The 23,063-nt window shown below is 39.7% G+C and overlaps 1 protein-coding gene across 3 annotated transcripts; it reads left to right on the top strand.

Moving 5' to 3' along the window:
• The first annotated feature begins 1,464 nt into the window (after positions 1–1,464).
• Positions 1,465–22,567, top strand: LOC145355453 (calumenin-like). 3 transcript variants are annotated; one of them, XM_080207576.1, is made up of 7 exons: positions 1,465–1,537; positions 6,556–6,792; positions 11,507–11,700; positions 14,675–14,841; positions 15,639–15,699; positions 16,408–16,607; positions 18,508–22,567. In XM_080207576.1, exons 2-7 carry the CDS (start codon positions 6,569–6,571, stop codon positions 18,610–18,612), a joined length of 951 nt encoding a protein of 316 aa, XP_080063702.1. In that variant the 5' UTR covers positions 1,465–1,537; positions 6,556–6,568; the 3' UTR covers positions 18,613–22,567. The 3 variants fall into 3 exon arrangements, with proteins under 3 accessions (XP_080063702.1, XP_080063701.1, XP_080063703.1); XM_080207575.1 differs by lacking the exon at positions 11,507–11,700 and adding an exon at positions 11,241–11,434; XM_080207577.1 differs by lacking the exon at positions 11,507–11,700 and adding an exon at positions 11,241–11,434 and having other exon boundaries at positions 1,482–1,537; positions 6,560–6,792.
• The last annotated feature ends 496 nt before the right edge of the window (positions 22,568–23,063 follow it).

Here is a 23,063-nt window from a genome sequence, read left to right as displayed (position 1 = left end):
CGCTCAAAAAAGACAGTAGGACTAGGGGGCACAGCCTCAAGATAAAAGGGGGGCGGTTTAGAACGGAGTTGAGGAGGAACTTCTTCAAAGGGTGGTGAATCTCTGGAATTCTCTGCCCGTTGAAGTGGTGGAGGCTGCCTCACTAAATATTTTTAAGACGCGGGTTAATGGGTTTTTGATAAGAGAGGGGATTAAGGGTTGTGGGGAGAGGGCGGGAAAGTGGAACTGAGCAGCGACAGATCAGCCATGATCTTATTGAATGGTGGGGCAGGCTCGAAGGGCTAGAATGCCTACTCCTGCTCCTATTTATGTTCTTACATACTTTCAATGCGATTGATTTTCAGGGGGAAAGGATCTACAAGTAGGTAAATGTAATGAATTCAAGGGTGGCGTCTCTAGGTCTGAATGCAGACACAACAATCCCACCAAAAAAGCGATAATTAAAATTATCAAGGGGTTCAATAGGATAGGTGTTGAGAAAATGTTTCCGCTTGTGGATGAGTCTAAAACAACAGACTATGTATAAGTCTATAATGAGTCTAATGGGGAACTTAGGAAAAAACTTCTGCTATTCACATATTCTGATCACTTAATGAACACTTTTAGCACCTTTCTTTATATTTATTTACATTTCCTTTGTCCAAGTACAACCCGCCCCCCCCCAAATTATAAATTCTTTCTTATTTTCTTTGCTCCTAGCTCTGGGGAAGGACCATCCAGGCTCAAAACGTTGGCTCTATTCTGTCCACAGAGATGCTGAAATTTTCCAGCATTTTCTGTTTTTGATAAACAAGTTTTTTTCCTGACAGTGATGATAAAATGAGACTTGCGACTATTGTAAGCAGTTAAGAAGGATTCTAAGGACTCGTTGAAGTGAAGCTGAATGAACACATGAAGTAATGACTGCTTTTCTAGCGATGGACGAAAAGAATTTGGTGTAGAACCAAAAGAGCCAGCATGCACCGACTGGGACGAGTGGCCTATTTCTTTGCTGTAAATCCCATGTAATTCTAATTTTCCTCCTTCTTTGCTGTAAACTCTATGTAACTAATTTTCCCACAGTACACCAATTATACTACAAGCTGTGAGGTAAAACGATTTATTGATAGGGTTAAAAAAAAGCCTCACGACAACCACCGCCCGTCATTTCGCGAACGCTCCTTCAAAAGGCGTTGAAATCTGAGGCCCCTCCCCCTCTCCGTTCCCATTCCCTCCTCCCACCCTCGGCTCCCATGGTGACCACCCATTGTCCGAGTGGCTGACGGAACTGCGCCGGCGCGGACTCTGGGGCTCGCGCTTCACCCGCGCAGCGAGACAACCGGGCGCGCGACGTGGCGGTTTGCGACCAATGGCAGTGCTTGCGGAAACCCACCAATGGGGGCTCACCGATGTGGCGTCCGAAGAGAGGCGGGAAGGTGTGCGGCGCGCGCTGATTGGCCAGCGGAGTGCGTTTATTTCCGTTTCGGAGCAGGGGTGGGCAATTTCCGGTGGACCCCTTCAGAGTGAGTGTCCAGGAGACAGGGGGCTGAGAGATCTGGTAATGATGTTTAATTTAATTATAATTAATGCTTTAATACTAATGATTATGATGCCAATTGACTACTAAATTACCTGCAAGGTATCTGCAAATCTAGCTGATACAGGGTGAATGAAGTATGCCGCATGCTTGGGTTAAGTATTGTTTTTCAGTGGGTAAAATTTCAATTTCAAGTTTACAGAAATGATAATTTTCTATCGGAGGTAAATTGCATTTAAGCCACTGAACCGTTAGATTGTTAATTATTCAATGTTACAACACAGTTACCAAATTAATTTACATCAGAGGACCATTGGGCAAGTGCTCCCTTTTTGAGAATGTAGGATTGACCTTTGTACTTGCAACTGGATTCCCCCACTTTTGATCTTAAATTTGAGGGTTGGTCAAAAGCGGGCTAAATAACATTTCAGCCTGAACAGTTAGATTTTGTTGCTTTCAAGTTGGGTAGTATAATATTTTTGCTACTCAAAAAAAACTTATATTTTTCACAAACTTGGGGTGTACCAAATAAATGTATTTCTGATTAGTAATTAGAAATACGTAGAGGCAGCAACTAATTTGTCAGAAGATTCCATAAACATGATTGAGCTAAATGATCAGGTAGCCTGTTTTGATGATTAAGGTTTAGATATTGGCCAGAACACAGGGGATCTGCTTTTTGAATAATGTTATACTCACCCTAAGAAGCACAATAAGAAGTCTCAACACCAGATTACAGTCCAACAAGTTTATTTGGAATCATGAGCTTTTGGACTACTGCTCCTTTATCAAGTTAGTGTGTGTCAAAATAAGTGATCTCCTTGGAGATCCTCTCCACTTTGAGCCACCTGATGAAGGAGCAGTGCTCCAAAAGCTTGTGATTCCAAATAGACTGTTAGACTTTAGCCTAGTGTTGTGAGACTTCTTACTCCCATTCCAAGACTTAGGAGTAAGAGACCAGTGGCTACCACGTGGCCATTTTAAGAGGGCAAATGGGACCTAGGTTTAATATCTCGCCCTAAAGATTTTGTGTTGCACTCTCAGGTCAGTTTTTGGAATGGAGACCAAGATCATTATAGATCCCTAGGTTTCTAGTTTTTGAATGCTTTAACTATAAATAAGAGTTAATCAAGCATAAATGTGCCACTTGTAGACTCACTTACTCTTGGACAAGGGAATCATTTTAATTCTTCCCTCGATCTGTGTTTGTGTTTAGATTAACCAGAAAGATTTGCTACCCAATGTGGAATTAAGTCTGTCTACTAGCTAGGTTCCAAGTTTGACCCTGTACTTGGCTGCCTGTTCTCTGCCAGGATGTAGCAACTGGCTCAGCATCTTTGAACTAGGGAGAGATTCTCTCTCCTGAGTTGTAAAATGGGATAGTGCAGTATGGTATTGGCTGTGATGCTTGATGATGTTGATGATGCACATGGACAACAATCTGAAGTGGACTTTTCCTATGAAAAAGTACTACTCTGAGGTGCCAATTTTCATGAATCGGGGGGTGAAAGAAATAAGAGGGATTCACTTAGTATGCCTGAAAAGGAAGTTTGTGTATATAAATTCCTGTTGACAGATTTTTTTTGTGTGTGTGTGATGGTATCTGTAGTCTCTCACAGTCCCATTTGATATGTGGATAAAAGCAATGATTGCACTTATTAATACATAAATCCATAATGTGGTAGAGAAATTTATCTTCAGAGATATCTGATAAGACTTGTGAAAGTTTCAATACTTCCTTTTTCATGGTTTGTCACTGAAAAGTGGTATTGAGTTTCAAGTGATTGTCCTCCGCCTGAAAGAAATCCACTTTTGATCTTTATAACTGGATATAATAGAGGGACTTGCATTTACATTGTCTGACTTGACCTCCAGACATCCTAATGCCAATGAAGTACTCTTGAAGCATAATTACTGTTGTAATGTCACAATGGTAACTCTTGAAGTGTAGTTTCATGTCGAGGTATAGGCCCTGTTGTATCGTCTGTGGCATTACATTGCATCACTATGTGGCATTACAAAGCAAAGAGCTGCTTTCAGCTGTAACGAGGCCCCACCTTGAAAAATTCTGACCTCAGCACCACCCCAATCTTCCGATGAAGCACAGTGGTAAATGTTTTGAGATTGATCATAGCCAGCAGCACACAAAGGAATATCAAAGCTCAGATTTTGGTGAGCATTGTGAATTGTATGACATTGGCTTGTGCGCTGGTGCTGGGGACAATTTGAGTGTCACAGGATAGATAGATTGTACTTCAATGTGATGGTTGATTAACCATAGTATTAGGCATTAGCGCAGAATGATGCTGGTTATTTTTAAGCACAAACTTAAAAAGACTGAAAATCACAATGATTCTGGGATGTGGGTGTCACTGGTTAGGCCAGTATTTGTTACTCATCCCCTATTTCCCTTGAGAGTGATGGTGAGCTTCTGCCTTGAACTGCTGCGGTTCTTTCTGTAGTCTTCTGGTACCACTGAATGGCTTGCTAAGTGTCAACTATATTTCTGAGGTGGGTGTTAAAATGTAGGTCAGATTGGGTATGAACAGAAGATTTCCTACGTTAAGAACAGTAATAAACCAGATGGGTTTTCACCAACAGTGATCGTTTCATGATCCTCATTACTGATACTGGTTGTCAATTCCAGGCTTGTTAACTGAACTTGTATCCGCAGAACCTTTGCCTAGACCTCTGGATTGCTAAAGGTTAACACTATGCCACCATCTTACCTATGGTGCTAGATTTTCTCGAGTAAATTGATGCTAAAATTCCATAGGAGAACGGGTTATGCATGAAGCTGCACTTCTATTAATGAGGTAGCTGTAATGTTGCAGCGAGGTATGGACTCAGTTGATCAAGATACCCCAAGATGTTCAAGCATTGTGTTAATTACAGTTTTTTTATATAACCCAGCACTTTTTTTTGTAGAGTGAATGGAGTAGTCTGCACATTAAGGAACCTTATTGTGAGGTCAGGAAGGAATGTGGATCAGCCTGAAAGAAGAAATCTAAAAGTTTCAGGGAAATGGCAACAGTTCAAGAAATGCATATGATGCAAGTTGAGGAAATAGTTTTTTTATTGCCAGGATAGAGCTATGTGGATGATGTTAGGAAAAGAAAGTTGTTTTGAGGTGGACCAGAGGGTCTAATTAAATGAGTGTCCTTGTGTGTATGGAAGGAATGGTCATATTCTAATAACCTGCAATGGTTGAGACTTGCTTGCCCAAAAAGATTTAAATCATAGCTAATAGACCTTTTTCTTTGGTTGTATTTAGCATGGTGTTGAATCCTGGTGAGCTAGCTGCATCAGTTTCCACCTTTTTTAACTAACTGAGAATATAACCAGCATCTATGCTTCTTGTTGGATCATTTTTACAAATCCAGTTACATTTGGACTTTTATCCACAAATTATTTTCCTGGTATTGAGTTCTAACAGCACCTTTTTTAGTATTTGAAGCAGCGACATGAAGACATTTGATTCTTTAACCGCATTGTCTTATTGTGATAATGACTAACAGTGAAAATTTTGAGTAAAGCGGAATTCATAGAAAGGACACTGATCAGTCATTTTAAGGAAATTGAGTTTTAAGATCTACTTTGGTTGGGTTTGCTTACGAAACAAATGAATCGGATTTATTAAGTGTCTTTCACATCCTTGATATTCAAAGCTTTTTAGTCTGTGAATTACATTTTGAAGTGCAGTCACTATTTTTGTAGGGAAATATGACAGCCAGAAGATACAGAATGAGATAAATAACCTGTTCTTCTTTTGGTGGAGAGATAAAAGTAGGCTGGAACACCTGGAGAGCACCCCAGTTCCTCTTCAAATAACCCCATCAGATTTTTTTGAGTCCTCTTCAGCAAATACAGACTCTTAAAGGTTTTGCATCATAAAAACTATCTTCAATGTCACAGCACTGAAGTGACTGAGTTTTGATGCCCAGCTTTTTATCTCCTCCTGTGGAATGTGGTACCCATAGATGTCAAATGTCCTGTAATACATCACCAAATTGGCCAACGTGGGAGGCATTGCAGCCAAATCAAATTCTGGCCACGACTGTCAGCCATGTGCACATTCTGCAGCAAACATTGGTTACTAGATGGCAATCAGAAACTGGAACCTTTGTTACATAAGAACATAAGAAATAGGAGCAGGAGTAGGCCATCTAGCCCTTCGAGCCTGCCCCGCCATTCAATAAGATCATGGCTGATCTGTCGTGGCTCAGTTCCACTTTCCCGCCCTCTCCCCATAACCCTTAATCCCCTCTTTTATCAAGAACCCATCAACCCGCTTCTTAAAAATATTTAGCGAGGCAGCCTCCACCACTTCAACGGGCAGAGAATTCCAGAGATTCACCACCCTTTGAGTGAAGAAGTTCCTCCTCAACTCTGTTCTAAACCGCCTCCCCTTTATCTTGAGGCTGTGCCCCCTAGTCCTACTGTCTTTTTTGAGCGGGAAGAGTCTCTCCACCTCTATCCTATCCATCCCATTCATCATCTTATACGTCTCAATGAGATCTCCCCTCATTCTTCTAAACTCTAACGAGTACAAGCCTAGTTTATTCAGCCTCTCCTCATAGCTCAACCCCCTCAACTCCGGTATCAGCCTAGTAAACCTCCTCTGCACTCCCTCCAGGGCCAAAATATCCTTGCGCAGGTGCGGCGCCCAAAACTGCACACAGTACTCCAGCTGCGGCCTCACCAATGCCCTATACAGCTGCAGCAAGTTAGTTGCAGGAATATTCATTCAAATGTCAATGAAAAAGTAAATCTACTACACAATCACTCGATAGGCATGGCTCATCTGATTACCAACATGGGAAGAGCTGGCAGAATGCTAAGGCAATTGAACAAAACTTGATCGCTGCTCTTACAAAGCCCCAGTGTTCTTGGTATCAAGTTTTCTTTTTAATTTAAATTCCAGCAAATAATGACTTCATTTATTTAACTCCTCCCTCTTCTTTTGTTCAGCATCACAATTGTTCACATACATGACCAACCTTTTGGGGGGGTGGTTTAATACTCTTCTTTCCTTTCAGAAAGACAACAGACATGATGGGTTTAACAAAGCTGGTTCTGTACCTCACCATGTGTGGTGTTTACGCTCTGAGCAAACCTACTGAAAAGAAGGATCGTACCTTCCATGAGAAGGAGCTGAGTGACAAGGTGCACGATGACTCTGAGAACTTTGAATACGACCACGATGCCTTCCTTGGAGCTGAGGAGGCAAAGACATTCGACCAGCTCACTCCTGAGGAGAGCAAAGAGAGACTTGGGTGCGTAAGAACATGTCAGAAAATGTAATGGCTTGCGTTAGCTATTGCACATGGCTAACATTTTTATTTCATTTGGCACTATAAGCACTGTGATTTTGGATCTTGGACCACTAGATATATGGGGACTATCAGAATGTGAGTTGCATTCTGTACCATTTAAAGATGAACAGCTCCCTTCTATGGGAGTTGAATGCGCCAATATGGTTGCAGTTTTCTGAGCAATGATGCATTGACCCGCACTGTAGAAATAGATGAGACTCCTTGGCTGTTGGTCATTAACAGCAGAGGGTTAGAAGCTTCAAATCAGTTCTACTTATCTGGATTTGACATTCTTATTTTTAAAAATAAACAAAACTTGGAGAGCAGAATTTAAGTAGTCCATTTGTTGGCTTCCTCTGCAGAAATAAGTAGCCAGGTCATCTAACTCCCCTTATTCTGATTGTTATTGAATGTTCTCTGAAATATATAGTTTACAAAAGCCAGTAGTGTCATCCATTTCAACTCCCTATGCCACAACTGTGGGTAATGTTGGTTTGATTGTGCTTTTACCCTTCCTTGCTGCTAGGATTCCCCCTTCAGAATGGGGTCTTAAAATTTTAAGAGTGAATCGGAAAAGGTGCTGAATTTCAGTGGCATTCAACACTTTCAGCAGGACTGTCTAGTATAGTGTCCAAATGTATGCAGACAAGGAGAACAGGTAAATGCATATCTCACTTCCCTGGGTCACAAAGTCAGGCAGTAAATCTACTTGAAGCTTCAGGGTGTGCTGTCTTGTTCCCTCAAACAGGAAAATATAATCTGATGGTTTAAGAGCAAAGATATTCATTTGGAATATTTTTCTAGAGCCAGAAACAAATTTATTTTCTATGATTCTTTACAGCATTTGGTCATGGGATTTTGGCTTTTGGTCATGGGATAGATTTATACATGCTTCTGTCCAGTTCAGATATACAAGAATACCGTGCAGTAAAATATAACATTGTCCTTGTAAACGGCTGTTATTTAATGACCCATTCTCAGATTTTGGGGATGTAATACGTTGGATCCTCTGAGTTTGCTGACTTTGCCTGGGTTGGTAGGAGGTGTGTTGCAGCTAGTCTCTGAGCTAGGACAGCTAGCTTGAATTATGCACAGTGCTCAACCATGATCATTGTACAAATGGGTCCCATAAGAAAATTGCTCAGGTAATGAGGGTATGTATTTTCCTCATTTACTATTGAGGTTTGAAATATGAAGACTAGTCACTTGGGTGTGGGATAGTGTTTACACATGGAGCTAATACTTGAGCCAGTAATTCGCTCATGTGAAAAGGAGGTGAAGTCTCTTTCTCTTATGGAAGTAATGTGACGAAAATGTATGTTAACTGAGTAACTTGCTATCTTTAAGCTCATTGTATAACAGTGAATCACTAGGACATACTTGAAAACTGGGTTCATTTGCCAGCATTCTGAAGTTGAAACTGAATGTTTTACTTTTATTTGCCTCCTGATAGTTCATGGCCTTTTCTGCAGTTTGCAACTTAACACTTCTTTGTTTGAGGCAATACTTGATCATCTTGTCCCTGTGTGCAAGAACAACCTTTTGATTTCTGACTTTGCAAGTTCCTTGTCCCTCGAGGCATTGACTTAAAATTCTCAAATTAGCATGTGTTTTTTTTATGTCAAGCCGAATTGCAGCTTACATATTCTAAGCTTTCAATTCTGATCTAACTGTTGACCCAACCAACCATCAGTGGCATAACAATTCCTTCCTCCATCAATTGTTGCCCAGAGCCCTTGATACTTCCTTCCTCACTTTTGAAAACCTCATTAGAAATCTAGTTCAATGTACCTCCATCTTCTCCTAATTTCCTTTTTGCTGCTTTTTGTCAGACTGCAAGTGAAGTGCTATGGAATATTCTTCTACATTTAAAGGTGCTATAGGTTATCTGTATAGCCTTCAACAGAAATTCAGTTAAATTGGAGTTCCAAGCTGGGCTTTAAACCTGGGTTTCTTGATGGCCTGCACTGGATCTTGACTATTTATTTTCCACTGCCAATATGAAATGACTGTCTGCATGTGTATACATCTCTGTGCAGACATCATTCTGCTGTGCCCAGACTGCCAGAAATCTTTTTCTTAAATCAAAGGCTGAGAAAACAGCTCAAGAAAGGAAAGAAGCTTGCCAGCCCAGGCAAATTAATCTGAACCCAAAGGTACTTCTGAGTCACCAATACGTCTCAGGAAAGAGCTAAGATTAGAGACAGAGTATGTTTGAGATTCATGATGAACAGACACTGCTTGGTTTCCTTTAGCATACAGACTGCATATGTATTAGATTGTGATTTGAATGTAGATAAAATTGATAGCAGAAATAGGAATCCCATTCATTTTGTGGGAGATCACTATCTTGACAAATTATGCTATCTTGGCTGTCAGAAAGTGATAGCTGTAAAACTATACAACGCTCAGGATTAGAATTGCAAATGTGTGGCGTTGGCAACAAATGCAGCCTTCGTTTTCCTGTAATACTGTGCCACTCTTAAGAAATGTATCCATTTGGCAATAAAATGCAATATGCAATATCCGAACAAATATGTAATGTAAATTTGATCATGGCATTAAGTTGTCGCAGACCAGATCAACGTTTGCGTAAAAGTTTAGAAATTGCTACCATTTAGCATCCCTTCTACATTTTCCCTACTCCAGCAATATCTGACTCTCTTCAGTTATAGGTTGTGAATATTTATGGTCAGGACAGGTTGTTGGTGATCTGGACACAAAAAAAACTTGAAAAAGTATTATTTCTTGCACACTACATAGGTAAAGCGCACCTTACTTGGAGAAGGAAAACAGAATGTAGTGTTACAGTAATAGGGTGCAGAGAAAGATTAACTTAAAATGAGGTAGGTCCACTTTAAAAATCTGATGGCAGCAGGGAAGAAGCTATTCTTGAGTCAGTTGGTACATGACCTCAGACTTTTGTATCTTTTTCAGTGGTTAGCACTGCTGCTCACAGCGCCAGTAGCTGATGAGGTTTAACCGAGGTGCGAGCTCGGCCTTTTGGCTAAGATCAAGTGTAGTATCGACATGCTGCACTTGATTGAAGTCATTAGGTTACATTTCAGCTCCTTTTGAAGCAATTTTTTAAAGCGGCATCTCGGCCTTTTGGCTAAGATGCGAATTAGATCAAGCCTTGGAGGAGGAGCTACACCTACTCCAATCAGCTTGGATCATGTAGATCAAGCCCAAGACAGGAGGTGAGAGCCCTGTCTTGTCAGCTTGGATCGGGAATGTCCCAACTTGTTGGGACTCTGAATTGGCTTTAATTTGACTTGGAATAAAGTAAACAAAAAAAAATGTTTTTTCCAATGGAAGAAAGTATAGAGTCCTTACTGTGCCGGCTGCTTTTCCAAGGCAGCGGCAAGTGCAGACAGCATAAAAGAATGAGACTGGTTTGCGTGATGGATTGGGCTTTGTTCACAACACTTTGTGGTTTCTTGTTGTCTTGGACAGAGCAGGAGCCATACCAAGCTGTGATGCAACCAAAAAAAATGCTCTCTATAGTTGCATTTGTAAAGTTTGGTGATTTGTAATGGACATGCCAAATGGTTGAGTTTGCCCACATTCAAACATCTTGGTGACAGGCTGATTTATAAAAGAGCTGGCATTTAACTGTGGTTCTACAGGTGAAATAATTGTGTAAATATTTTTTAAATTGTCTTTTGGATTTCCCTGTAGTTACAGAGCCACAGAGTCAGTTCCTAGTTTATATAATTGGCTGATTGGGAGCACTGGGGCATTAAATTAATCTTTTTACCCATACTGGAGAATTGAAGGAAATCAGCCAAGATTCATCTTTGAGTAAGCAGATCGGAATGGAAGTATATTGACATCTAGTGAAGGTAGTGACACCTTTTTTGTTTAACTCCCTTTAGTCAAATAAATGGGCACTCAAGAATAGCCAATTGGATGAGGTGTTGGAGGAAATCCTGCCATACCCAGCACAAGTCATTGCCTTGGAGAAGATGGCATCATTTTACTAATACTAACAATATCTGATGATATGAAGGCTGACAGTTTTTTTTTCTTAGATGCTGTGTGATCCTTCCTATCCCAAATCTGCACTGTAAATGTAACTGTCTTCAACAAAGGCACTTTATATAAAAGGGTGCTGAAAAGATAGATGTACAAGCAGTATTCTTGCAGTTGATTGATTTACTGGATGGCAACACAATTCAATCTGGTTTTCACTCAAATCCACAATTGAAATTTTAATGTCTCTTATAAATTGCCATACCCTCATCTTTGCTGGGATGGCAAACTAAATAGACGACTGCACCCCACAGAAGTGTCAGCTTCAGTGTAATGTTCCAGAATCCCCTACATTGAGTGTAGAAGTGCCTATTGATCAGTTTCTCCAAGCTCCTCTTCCTAATCTTTCCCGGGTTTTCTGACTCTCCCAACAGAAAAATTGTAGATAAAATCGACGGAGACAAGGATGGGTTTGTCACAGAAGAGGAGCTTAAGCAATGGATTAAATTTGCACAAAAGCGTTGGACTTATGAGGATGTCGACCGTCAGTGGAAAGGTCATGATCTAGACAGCGATGGCCTCGTGTCCTGGGAAGAGTACAAAAATGCGACTTACGGGTCCCTGTTAGGTAGGTTTTTTTGACAACCCTTTAAGGTTCTGAGTCTGACTTTGCCATCTGCACATTTTTTTTTGTCTCTAGAATGATAGTAGATAAAATAGATGAGGATAAGGACGGATTTGTGACGGAGGCAGAGCTGAAGGCCTGGATAAAGCGGGCTCAGAAGAGGTACATCTTCGAGAATGTTGGGCGCCAGTGGCCAGATTTCGACAGTAACCAGGATGGGCTTGTCTCCTGGGAAGAATACAGAAACGTAACATACGGCTACTACTTGGGTAAGAAGCAGCAGCGGGGCGGACATGAGCTGCATGCTAATAATAAAGGGGAAGGGGTCAGTGACAGTCAACGGAACAAGGAGTTATGGTGCTAAACACCCTGCTATCAGTTGCAGGAGTGATTCAATATCTAGGACTTCTGATGTTCCTGGTATCACTGGAGACTTCAACTTCTAATCTACCCTGTGGAGGTCAGTAATTTAACAGTCAAGGTCCATGTCTTCAGAAAAATTACATTCATAATTTCCTTAACTGCATTTTTTAATCAGATGTGCTCTTTCCTCCTCCTTCCCTCTGTCCCATGTCACACCCCCCCACCACCCCCTGTTGCTTCTGAAGACCTTCTACCTGGACCAAGTGACAACTTTACATATATGTAAAGATCAGTGACTTGGTTGGCTACTTAATCATGGGTATAGGAAAAGGAATAAGCCATTGTGTCTGTTCCATCATTGTTTGATTGTGGCTGATCTGTCTGTGCCTCACTCCATTTTAGCTAGTTTTGTTCCATATTGTCTACAAAACTCTGCCAATCTCGGTCTTAAATTTCAATTATCTCAGCTGCCTTTGTAGGTTTCTGTGGAAACAAGTTCAAAATTTTTCCTACCCTTTTGTGTGGAAAAGGTGTTTCACTATTACATTCCTGATTAACTTTAACTTTAATTTTAAGACTTGAGCAGTGGGGTAGAATGGCTGCACCTTTCTCCAGGTTACTTCCTTCCAGAATATCCACAGTTCTACCCACTACCACAGGAGGTCTTGTGATGCAATGGGTGGCATCCCTGTCTCTGAACCAGAAGTTCCTGGTTAGAGTCCGACTCCAGGACTTGATGGTCAAGTAAGGTGCATTCATAACACGGCTAGCAGGTTGGGTTGGCTTCTTGAAATTAGACCAAGTAGAAGGAGCTTAACTTTATTTGGCCTAATAACAAGAGTAGGCTGTTTTTGAGGCTGCTGCACCATATATTTAAAAAAAAATGCTGATCTTTTACTTCGGACACACTTTCCCACATTAACACCATAATCTCTTTGCCTTTTGTATCTAGCACTGTGTAAATCCATTCTATCCCTGGCAAAAATTTGTGAAAATTTTTGATTTATTATTGTCACATGTATTAACATAGTGAAAAGTATTATTTCTTGCATGCCTACAAAACATACCATTCATAGAGAAGGAAACGAGAGAGTGCAGAATGTAGTGTTAGTCGTAGCTAGGGTGTAGAGAAAGATCAACTTAATGCAAGGTAAGTCCATTCAAAAGTCTGACAGCAGTAGGGAAGAAGCTGTTCTTGAGTCAGTTGGTATGTGACGTCAGACTTTTGTGTCTTTTTCCCAATGGAAGAAAGTGGAAGGGAGAATGTCCAGGGTGCATGGGGTCCTTAATTATGCTGGCTGAGGCAGTGGGAAGTGTAGACCATCAATAGATGGGAGACTGGTTTGGTGATGAATTGGGCTACATTCATGACCTTTTGTAATTTCTTGTGTTCTTGGGCAGAGCATGAGCCACACCACCAAGCTGTGATGCAACCAGAAAGAATGCTTTCTATGATGCATCTGTAAAAGTTGGTGAGAGTTGTAGCTGAGATGCCAAATTTCCTTAGTCTTCTGAGAACATAGAGGTGTTGATGGGCTTTCTTAACTCTCTAGTGTCAGCATGGGGGCACCAGGACAGGTTGTTGGTGATCTGCACACCTAAAAACTTGAAGCTCGCAACCATTTCTACTGCATCCCCTACATGAAAATGTGACTTCTTTGGAACCAACAGCAATGATTTTGTATGTAAAGAGAACATTTATCTGTTTGGATGCAATATTTTATTGTAATGCTGTAAAGCATTATCTTTGGTCAGTGACAGCAAATCTAGCTGGAATAAATAGTGTTGATCGACTACAATAACGTACATAATTACTTGTAAAAGTGCACAGAGATTTAGAATAATGGAGAAGGGTGGGGAAATTTGCTGAACAAATATATTTTTTCAAAGTTCTGTAACTATTTTTACAACCAAATGATCAGCTTAGTGGGACATGTGCACGAGGTAATTCAGATGTGGTTTTGTCATTGAGCACCACAAATCTATCTTGTGTAGTTCTTTAGTTAAGAGAACAGATTGATTACCACTCTTGTATATAAGTATGGTATAAGAAGCAAATCTTAGGAGTTGTGTAGCTAAATATTCTAACTTGGACTTCTGCTCATTGAAGGTGGATGAATTGTGAGTTGGCAAATCTCATGAAAAAGTGCCTTGAGTTGTAGTTTTGGTTGGACCATTTTATTAGAGTCCTGTCATAAATTGAATTATAGATGTTGCATTTTCTGCACTGCAATTTAGAATGTTGTAATCTTTGTTCTACAATGTTCCTTTAAAATTGAACATTTAATATACAAAAAAATTTGCAGTTGAGAATTAGCATGTGGGAAATGTATGGTGATCAGCCTGCTGGCTGGTGTGCAAGCAATCACTAATTATTCATTGTACCATTGTGAAGGGGCTTATCCTGTTTAAATGACTTCTGTCACAAACTTAGAACTTGTCAGTTCAAGTCTTGAGAAATCCCCACAACACCACCACTACCACCATCAAGCATCACTCTTGGTGAGTCCATTTTCTAAAAAAACATAAATAGAAGGAAAGTTCACTGAGAAATGAATCTGTTTTGATTTTTTTTTAATAGGCTAATACACAATAGGCCCTTCTGGTTCTCCCTTTTTATTTGCATATGGACATAACGAGAAAGTGTGAAGTCCTGTTCACAGCAGCAATTTCTGCTGTAGAGTAGCACCAAAGGCAAGAATTAAGTACTTTACAGACTAGCATATTAAAATACTTCTTGTTTCAGTAGTCGATCACAGCCAGTTACGGAACTTTATCTGGAACTTGACATTCTCTCCACTTCGTTTTCAACCTGTTTACTAATATTGGAATTATTTTTTTCCCTCGTGCCCTTCTTCCCTACCTGTTTGATCTCCATAGATGATGTGGATGCTGATGATGGCTACAACTACAAACAGATGATGGCAAGAGATGAGCGTCGGTTCAAAAGGGCTGACCAGAATGGTGACCTGTTTGCCACAAAAGAGGAATTCACTGCCTTCTTGCACCCAGAAGAATATGACCACATGAAGGACATTGTTGTGCTGGTCAGTGCTTTGATAATGCAAAGTTTTCTCCCAGCTCTAATTTAACCTTGCGTAATATTTACAGCATAGAAACAAGCCATTCAGTGTCGTTGGTTCATGCTGTATCCAAGCCTCCTTTTCACGCTGCTTCATCTAACCTTATTTGCATATCTTTCACTTTTTCTTTATGTATTTTCTAACATGATCTTTTTGATCATTTAATCTATCAATTTACAGAAGTGAAGAGTATCTGAGGGATGGGTTAGAAGTATAGATCTGACTGTCTTGAAATTATGCAGCTGGCTAGAACTAAGTAATGGGGCCTGTGATACATTTTCATTGTTGGTTCATGAAGCACCTAACAATAAGAAAACATCACTGCGGTCCATTTGGCTAATCCCCAAGACAGAAACCTAACAAAAATACTCTTGTCTCCTCAGTAACACTGGCTCCCATGAAACTGCTGGTATCCGTTCTTGTTAGATTTTCAAGATTATCCTTCTACCTTCATCAACTTCTGAACTGCGCTGTCTCGGAATTTGGGTCAGCTTGTTCAGGTCAGGGTTAAAGGTTGCTCTGAGCATAGGTATAGACCAGTGCACCATCAGCAAAGCTGAATTGTCCAAGTGTTTTTTTTAATGTTACTCTATTAAAATTGATGCATGCTGTATTACAAAAGTCTGATTTTTGGATCATTAGACTGGGCTCACTGTCCAAAAAATAGATTTTTGTAATGTTATACATCAACTTTAATAGAGATCAGACTTTGCTTATGTAGAATTTCTGTTTTCTGACATACATTATTATTTCTCTGGCAGGAAACCATGGAAGACATCGATAAGAATGGAGATGGATTCATTGATCTGGAGGAGTATATTGGTAAGTAGAGTGTTGGAAACCTTTTAAGAACTGAACACAAAGTTGCTCTGATCAGCTATTAATAATTGCTTGTATGAATGTTTGGCTGTGGCAGCATCTCCTGTGAGACCTTGCGCAGTATATAGACTAATGAAGGATATACTGGAGGTGGGTCATAGAGGTAGATTATAGTCAACTACACCAGAAGCCACAAACTCAAAGGTTTTGCAGTAGCTGTCGCGTTATATATCTGACTGACCATCTCGGGGCCGTGAACAGAATGTGAGCTGCAAAGAGAAAATTAGGAGAAGTGGCTAAGATTGGTTCAGGGGTCTGTGGAGAGGTGAGATATGGGGTTGATACAGAGTAACTTGTGTTTTGAATGTTGCAATTACCTGAATGGGTAGAGGAAGTTGCATTTATATAGCATTTCTCATGGCCACAGGACACTTTTTAAATGGTTTACACCCAATTAAGTACTTGCGTTATTGTAAACAGAATAGGAAGGAAGAGAGATATGCTTTTTTACCTGCAGTAATTCAACTGACAATATGGAAGAGGAGCTCTTTGGTGCTGAGATGTGTGTTGTTTGTTTGAGTATGAACCACATTAATACTTTTCATGCTGTATCAATATGATTAAGCAAAAATAGCTTTGTTATCTAGGAACAGGTATCAAGAAGATCAAAGGAAAATGTTGTGCACATGTCTGACCGTCCATTTTTTTTAGGTGATATGTACACTGCGGACAGTGATGGCCATGAGCCAGAGTGGGTCAAAACTGAGCGTGAGCAGTTCACTGAGTTCAGAGACCGCAACAAAGATGGCAAAATGGACAAGGATGAAACCAAAGACTGGATCTTGCCAGCTGACTATGACCATGCTGAAGCTGAAGCCCGCCACCTTGTCTATGAATCTGATGAAAATAAGGTGAGCTGTGCATGTTACTTCTCACTAAGATAAAAGCAAAATACTGCAGATGCTGGAATCTGAAACAAAAAACAGAAAATGCTGGAAAACCTGAGCAGATCTAACTCTGTGTGTAAAGAATAAAGCCAACATTTCAAATTTAGATGACATTTCGTCAGAATGTTAAGAAGGTTCATCTAGACTATAAAAGTTGGACCCTATTTCCTCCCCCCCCCCCCCCCCCCCGAGATGTTGTCGGACGTGCTGAGATTTTCCAGCATTTTCTCTGTGTGCATGTTGCTTGTTTAGTTTTGCATTTTTGACTATCAAATGTTTTAGTGGGGCGGGTGGGCATAGTGGCACTGGACTAGTGGGGACCTGGGTTCAAATCCCCTCATTGGTAGATGGTGAAAATAGAATTCAATAAAAATCTGGAATTGTAAGTCCAATAATGACCACAAAACTATTGATTGTTGTGAAAATCCATCTGGTTCACTAATATCCTTTGGGGCAGGAAATCTGCTGTACATACCTGGTCTGCCTACATGTGACGGTAGTCCCACAGCAGTGTAGGTTGACTCTGAATTGCCATTCAGTTCAAAGGCAATTGGGGACAACAAATGCTGGCCTTACCAGTGATGCTCACAATCCTTTAAAGAAAAAAAAGTCCTATTAGTGCAATTTTCATCAATTCCCCATAGCTGGCTGAGCTTGCAGCTGCTTAGGACCTAGGCTCTAGAATATCCTTAAATTTCTCTGCCTCTGTCTCTCTCACCCACTTTGAAATACCCTAAAATCCCCTTATGTGATCCTCACTTAGTCTAAACAGGTGGTTCTGTGATTTTTAACAGTTAACAATTTGCATTTAGATGGCACCCTTTAAAACAGTAGGAGGTCCAAAATGTTTCATGCAAATTGATAAAAATGAATCCCAAACCACACTGATCAGGCTTGTGTCTAATGTGTGGTAGGCTTTAAGGGCTTGTTAAAGTAGGTGAGTGGCAAGCATTAAAGCATGTAATAACTGCAAATTTTGTCCCAAAATGGACAGATCAGTGTATTGGGATGGAGCAGCAATGTGGAGGCAGAAAAATCAGCTCGAGTACTTGTTCTCATGATTGAAATGCCTCTGAGCAGCATCTTAAGACATGGTGAGGCTCTGGAACCTTCTAAAACAGTGGAGATCAGGATCCTAACCCAACATAGATGAAAACATGACCAAGGGATCTTCTAGAGGCTGCTAGCTTCTGTAAAACCCTCACCATATGAGATGGTTGAGAATATGCAACCAATTTTTTTTCATTGAGTACTCTGAGGAGGAATAGGATATCAGTTTTTTCTCTACTGTAGTTAGCGAGTGGAAAATTGTGGTTTTCCTCAAATTAGGTGGAAATTGTTACAACTAACTGTATTTACAGCTCCAATTCCTGGAATCTCTGGAATTCTCTGCCTGTTGAAGTGGTGGAGGCTGCCTCGCTCAATATTTTTAAGACGCGGGTTGATAGGTTTTTGATAGGCAAGGGGATTAAGGGTTATGGGAAGAGGGCGGGAATGTGGAACTGAGCCACGACATGATCTTATTGAATGGCGGGGCAGGCTAGATGGCCTACTCCTGCTCCTATTTCTTACGTTCTTAATTCCAATTAAAGACCAGTTTTAAAAATTCCAAACTTATTCAAGTATTAGCACAGATGTTGAGCAAGCATCTTTTTACTGAAGAGAAAATATGGAAAAAGTTGAGGGGAACACATTGAAGTGGAGAATTCAGTAAATCGGAGGCAATTGAATACCTTTCCAGGGAGAAGGGTTTAAATGGTGGATGGGATTTATGTATCCAAGAGGTCATTCCTTGTTCTTCAAAAGCTGTTCTGCCATGAATAGATGACTCTCATGTAATTGTTCGTCTTCCAATCTGTTGTAGGATGGAAAACTCACAAAAGAAGAAATAGTCAAAAAGTATGATCTGTTTGTGGGGAGTCAAGCCACAGACTTCGGAGAGGCCTTAGTAAGACATGATGAGTTCTAAGTATGTAGATAACTACTGCAGAGAACAAACAAGAATCCATTCCATGAAGAAGGGATAATTTATTTTTTACAATTTGCTGTTTAACTCGGTGTTCTGTTCTCAGGTTGTTAACTGAGCTTTATTCGGAAGCAGAGAAAGGAGTTGGTGGCTGAAATGAAGTGGCCATCTTGTGCCTGGAAAGTGGCGTGTAATTACTGATATATATTTACTTCCCATGTATGTGTAGAACCTAACTACATTTATTTTTGTATTTGTTTCTTCTTTGATTGGCTGACTTCAGAACTTCTAATCCCACGCAAAGTCTACTTTATAAAAAGTCTCATGGCCTGACTTCTAGCAGTCTAGACCAATTGCTTGTGCATAAAATTGAAAATTGCTTCAATTTATGGAAGTGTTTTTTGATCAAATCACATATTTCATACCCTAACAACAGGTGTATTTGTACAATTGCCAAGTACATGTAGATACACAAACGCTGGGAACCAGATACACCTCAGTAAATTACCTTGGTCATCTGTTACACTGTGTTATACAGCTTTCCACCATCCTGTAATGTACTGCCACAAACAACTTGAGGGAGTAGAATCAACCTATTAACGTGCATGAAACTGAAGGCCAGAAAAGCTGATCTTAATTGTTTTTGAATAATGTTATGCATCAGTCAGAATAGAGATAGTAAAGACCAGCTGGTCCATGAGCTTGCTTCACACTTGATGGCCAGAGTATCATCAACTTGCCCTAATTTCCATCCACTGCCTTAACCATCATGTAATTTCCCCAGGCAATCACATGGACTGAGTATTAGTTATATCAATACTTTTTTTTTGCCCTGGTCATGAACCAGTTGGGCTCATTCTGAAGGCATAATAATTCAACATAATATTGATCATGTGATTAAACAATTTTTTTTGATACCAATTCAACCTTTCACTGATCTCATGCTGCCTTCTACAGCTTAAAGTGTAACAAAATGTTAGAAATAAACAATATGTTGTATTTTTTAATCCAGTTGGTTTTAAGGCGAGTTAATCTCTGGGATGGGGGGAAGCAGGTGCTCCATTCTGCTGAACATTAAACTAAGCAGGCAGCCCTCGAATTGTAACTTGTGTCCAAGGTTAACATGAAATATTGCCCTGTAACTTTACTGGCCATTTTGTTGTCCTGTATTTTGAGGAGAAAATGTATATTTGGAGAGATTTAATATAAACAATCACAGAATAACATACTATTAAAAAGCACCTACATCTAGTCACTAAGTAAATTCAGTGTTATATTTGTACACAATGAGACCTGTAGTTCATTTTTCTTAGTTTTAATGCATTTATGTGCACATGGTGAATGCACTGTTCAGTTTGATTTTAAAAAAATAGAAAATGCTGGGAACACCCAGTAGACCAGACAGCATCTGTGTAGAAAGAAACTGACAGTGTTTTGAGTGGATGACCTTTCATTTGAGCTGGAAAACAAAAAGTTGGCTAATATTGAGGTTGATGCTGACTAATCTTTAGGACTATAATTTGCATTTTTTGCATTTGACTAAATTGGTGTTTAAAAGTACATGGGTGATGTTGGTGTGTAAAGTTTGGGGGAATAAGCCATGAATCTTGTGAATTCTTCCACTTGCGCTCACAACTAACAATCATCTGTGGGAGGTGAGGGAAGGAAACAGGAAACGTACATCAAAGCTACTGCACAGCTTTTGTGGTTTCCTTTAGTGTGTATGATCGATTTGTTGATGCGAGTTTAACTATGTGGTGTGGTTAGGCTGCAGAGACATGCTTAAAATTCTTGGTATCTTTGGTGTTTCAAGCTACACACCATATTAAGAATAGCTATAGTCTGACTTTTTCCTACTACAGCTCTGATCTGTATTCATGTATTAATCAGTTGTGGATTCTTTCGTTGCCTGTGCTGCTAGCATTTGAAAGCAACTGCTGTTTTCCAGTGTGATCTGTCATTAAGCCTTGCATCCAAAACATTGACATGTGTTTTTTGTTTTGAGTTTAAGATCCATCATTTCCTCCTTTTGTTTTTACCACTAAAAACAAGCAATGCCTTTGTAAATGTATACTGTAGTGCTTTGCCTGTCTTCCACGCACTCTCAAATATAACAATCTGACCTTCATAACAGAAATTATAGCACCAAAACAGGGCATTTATTCCAATTGGTCTGTGACAATAAGGAGTCACCAGTACCCTCCAATGAAATGCCCAATTCCAAGCATTGGATACAGTTTATTGAAGCTCTTGAAGGGAAAATGAGATTCATGTTCTCCAACATTTTTCCTCCCTGTTAAGTCATATCAAACAAAAGCATAAAATATTGCAAAAACTCAAGTCTGGCAGCATCTATGGAGGGCAAAAAAGTTAATGTTTCAAGTCTGCGTGACTTTTCAGAGCTGGGAGAAACATGGTGGATTATATACTGTATAAGAAGGCATGAAGCAGAGTAGAAGGTCAGTGATTGGTGGGAGCAAGGAGAGGTTGCAACAAAGATGTGTAGGTCCCAAAACAAGAGGCATTAATGGCAGAAGAAGGTTCTAAGAAGTTGCATAATGGTAAGATATCGAATGTTGAATTTTAATCTGCTCTGACAATTAATTTGACTGGTTTTTTTCAGTCTCAAAAGTGGCTCCTGGTGACGTATAATTGTCAAATCACATTTCACTTTACATTGAGCTGATTGCATAACCAGGAGGACAACTATTCTCTAATTCCTAATGACAATCTTAATGGACATGTCCTTTTGGATGCCTGTCTTGAAGTTGAGAGTTGAGTTTCTAGTGTCCATCTCCTTCCTTTGTACCACAGCAATTTTGATATTCCTTCTCCCTGCTTTTGGAGACATTTGGAGTCTTTCCTTCAGCAAACATTAGATTTATTTTTAAAACTAAATGGGCAGTAACATCCAATTACAGACTGGCATCTATTCGAGGAGTTTATTATTTTAGGATGAAGGGTACCTGTGAGTGAGTTATAAACTGGACTAACATAATGAAGGTGAAATATAACTGGGGGGGTTTCAAAAGAATGCCTGGAATTGTAGTAATTAACTTCAGTGGAGTATTTTGTCATGCTCATTTTATACCAACAGCACCATGATTTTGGTACACTGAAGCTTCATATCCCACCTCCCAAACCCTGTGTAAATTGGCCAATCTTCCTGCCAAAAGTGGATTAGATTATTTTCTTGTTGGCAATGGAGGTGAATATGTTTAGATTTTGTAAATGTCCTTTTTTAAATATTAGTTAAATCTAGTTTGGTAGCTACAAACCTCTGATTCAAAATCGGTATCTGTAAATTGGAGAGATTTGTTTGTTTTTACAGAAAAAATCCTAAATGCATTTCACCTGATGCATGAGCAAAATTTCAATTGTAAGGACTAGTTTGGACTTGGATGTTGCATTTCTTGAATTAAATAACCAGTGTTTAATGCCTGTAGCTGACTGATTACATGGGAAAGGTATCGGGCAATTACTGCCTTTTATATTTTAAGTGTCCCTGGGAAAACCAGCACTTCGTAAGCAGAGAAAACTAAATAAGAACTGAAAGATGGTTTAGTTTGAGGGAGGGGTCCAAATCTGCCAGTCAAATCTAATTGACATGCATCTAATTGGGTGAAAAGGGCAGATGCACATGTTTGTAAATTGAATTGCTGCTCTTATCATGTGACCAGGAAGGTGTGATTTTTTTTTTTCTAAAAAATATCATTTGCAGTGCACCACTGGAATATTCAGCACGTGTTTGCTATATACTTTCACAAATCCATTTAACCATTGTCTTGCTGCCTGTGGCCAAAAGGCAGGTCTAAGCTGTCACTCGCACTGTACTTGAAGTGTCAGTAAATAGCAAGTTTTTGATATGTCAACATTAGTAGTATATTTTCTCCATGTAAAATGTTTGCCTGTCTGCTTTGAATTGAATTCTAATCCTCAATAAAGTCTTTTTTAAATAGAGTGTGGTCATTTATTTTACTAAGTCCCACTTCTGATTTTCTTTTGCAGTTTTTGTTCTAGTCCTCCAGTGTTGTGGATTGCCAACTTTTCCTGTTCCAATTGTAGTTCTTGGATCAGATTTTTTCCACCCCAGTCTTGCATACTTTACTTTTCTGTATTGTCTTCATACTTGTTGAGCATTTGGACCTCTTGCTGTCCATATTAATCAACAAACGTACTTGCCAGCTCTCTTTAGCAGATGTTAACTACACCAACCAGAGACATTGAAACTAAACGGAATAAGAATATGAAGCACAACAGTCCTCAAATGCCAACAGGAGTAACCATTGTTTGATAACCAATGAATTATTTTGAGTCATTTTTCAGATGTATTCTAGTCACAAACTAGTGATCAACTGTCTAATTTTAATCAGATAAGAGTTAATGGTGGGAAGATGGTAAAGATAGGCATACAACTCCTCACTCCATTTTTAGTCATGTCTTCATTTAGAATG

The sequence above is a fragment of the Carcharhinus amblyrhynchos genome, chromosome 19 (assembly GCF_965287045.1).
Source record: "Carcharhinus amblyrhynchos chromosome 19, sCarAmb.v2.hapA, whole genome shotgun sequence".
In the NCBI taxonomy this organism is placed as follows: Eukaryota; Metazoa; Chordata; class Chondrichthyes; order Carcharhiniformes; family Carcharhinidae; genus Carcharhinus; species Carcharhinus amblyrhynchos.
The sequence above is the reverse complement of the archived record's forward strand: the minus strand, read 5'-3'. Positions and strand labels throughout refer to the sequence as shown.

Coding starts and splice junctions, on each gene's coding strand:
- LOC145355453 (XM_080207576.1), top strand. CDS start 6,569: ATGATGGGTTTAACAAAGCTGGTTCTGTACCTCACCATGTGTGGTGTT. Junction 6,793..11,506: donor GAGAGCAAAGAGAGACTTGG/GTGCGTAAGAAC, acceptor TTTTGTCTCTAG/AATGATAGTAGATAAAATAG. Junction 16,608..18,507: donor ATGAATCTGATGAAAATAAG/GTGAGCTGTGCA, acceptor AATCTGTTGTAG/GATGGAAAACTCACAAAAGA.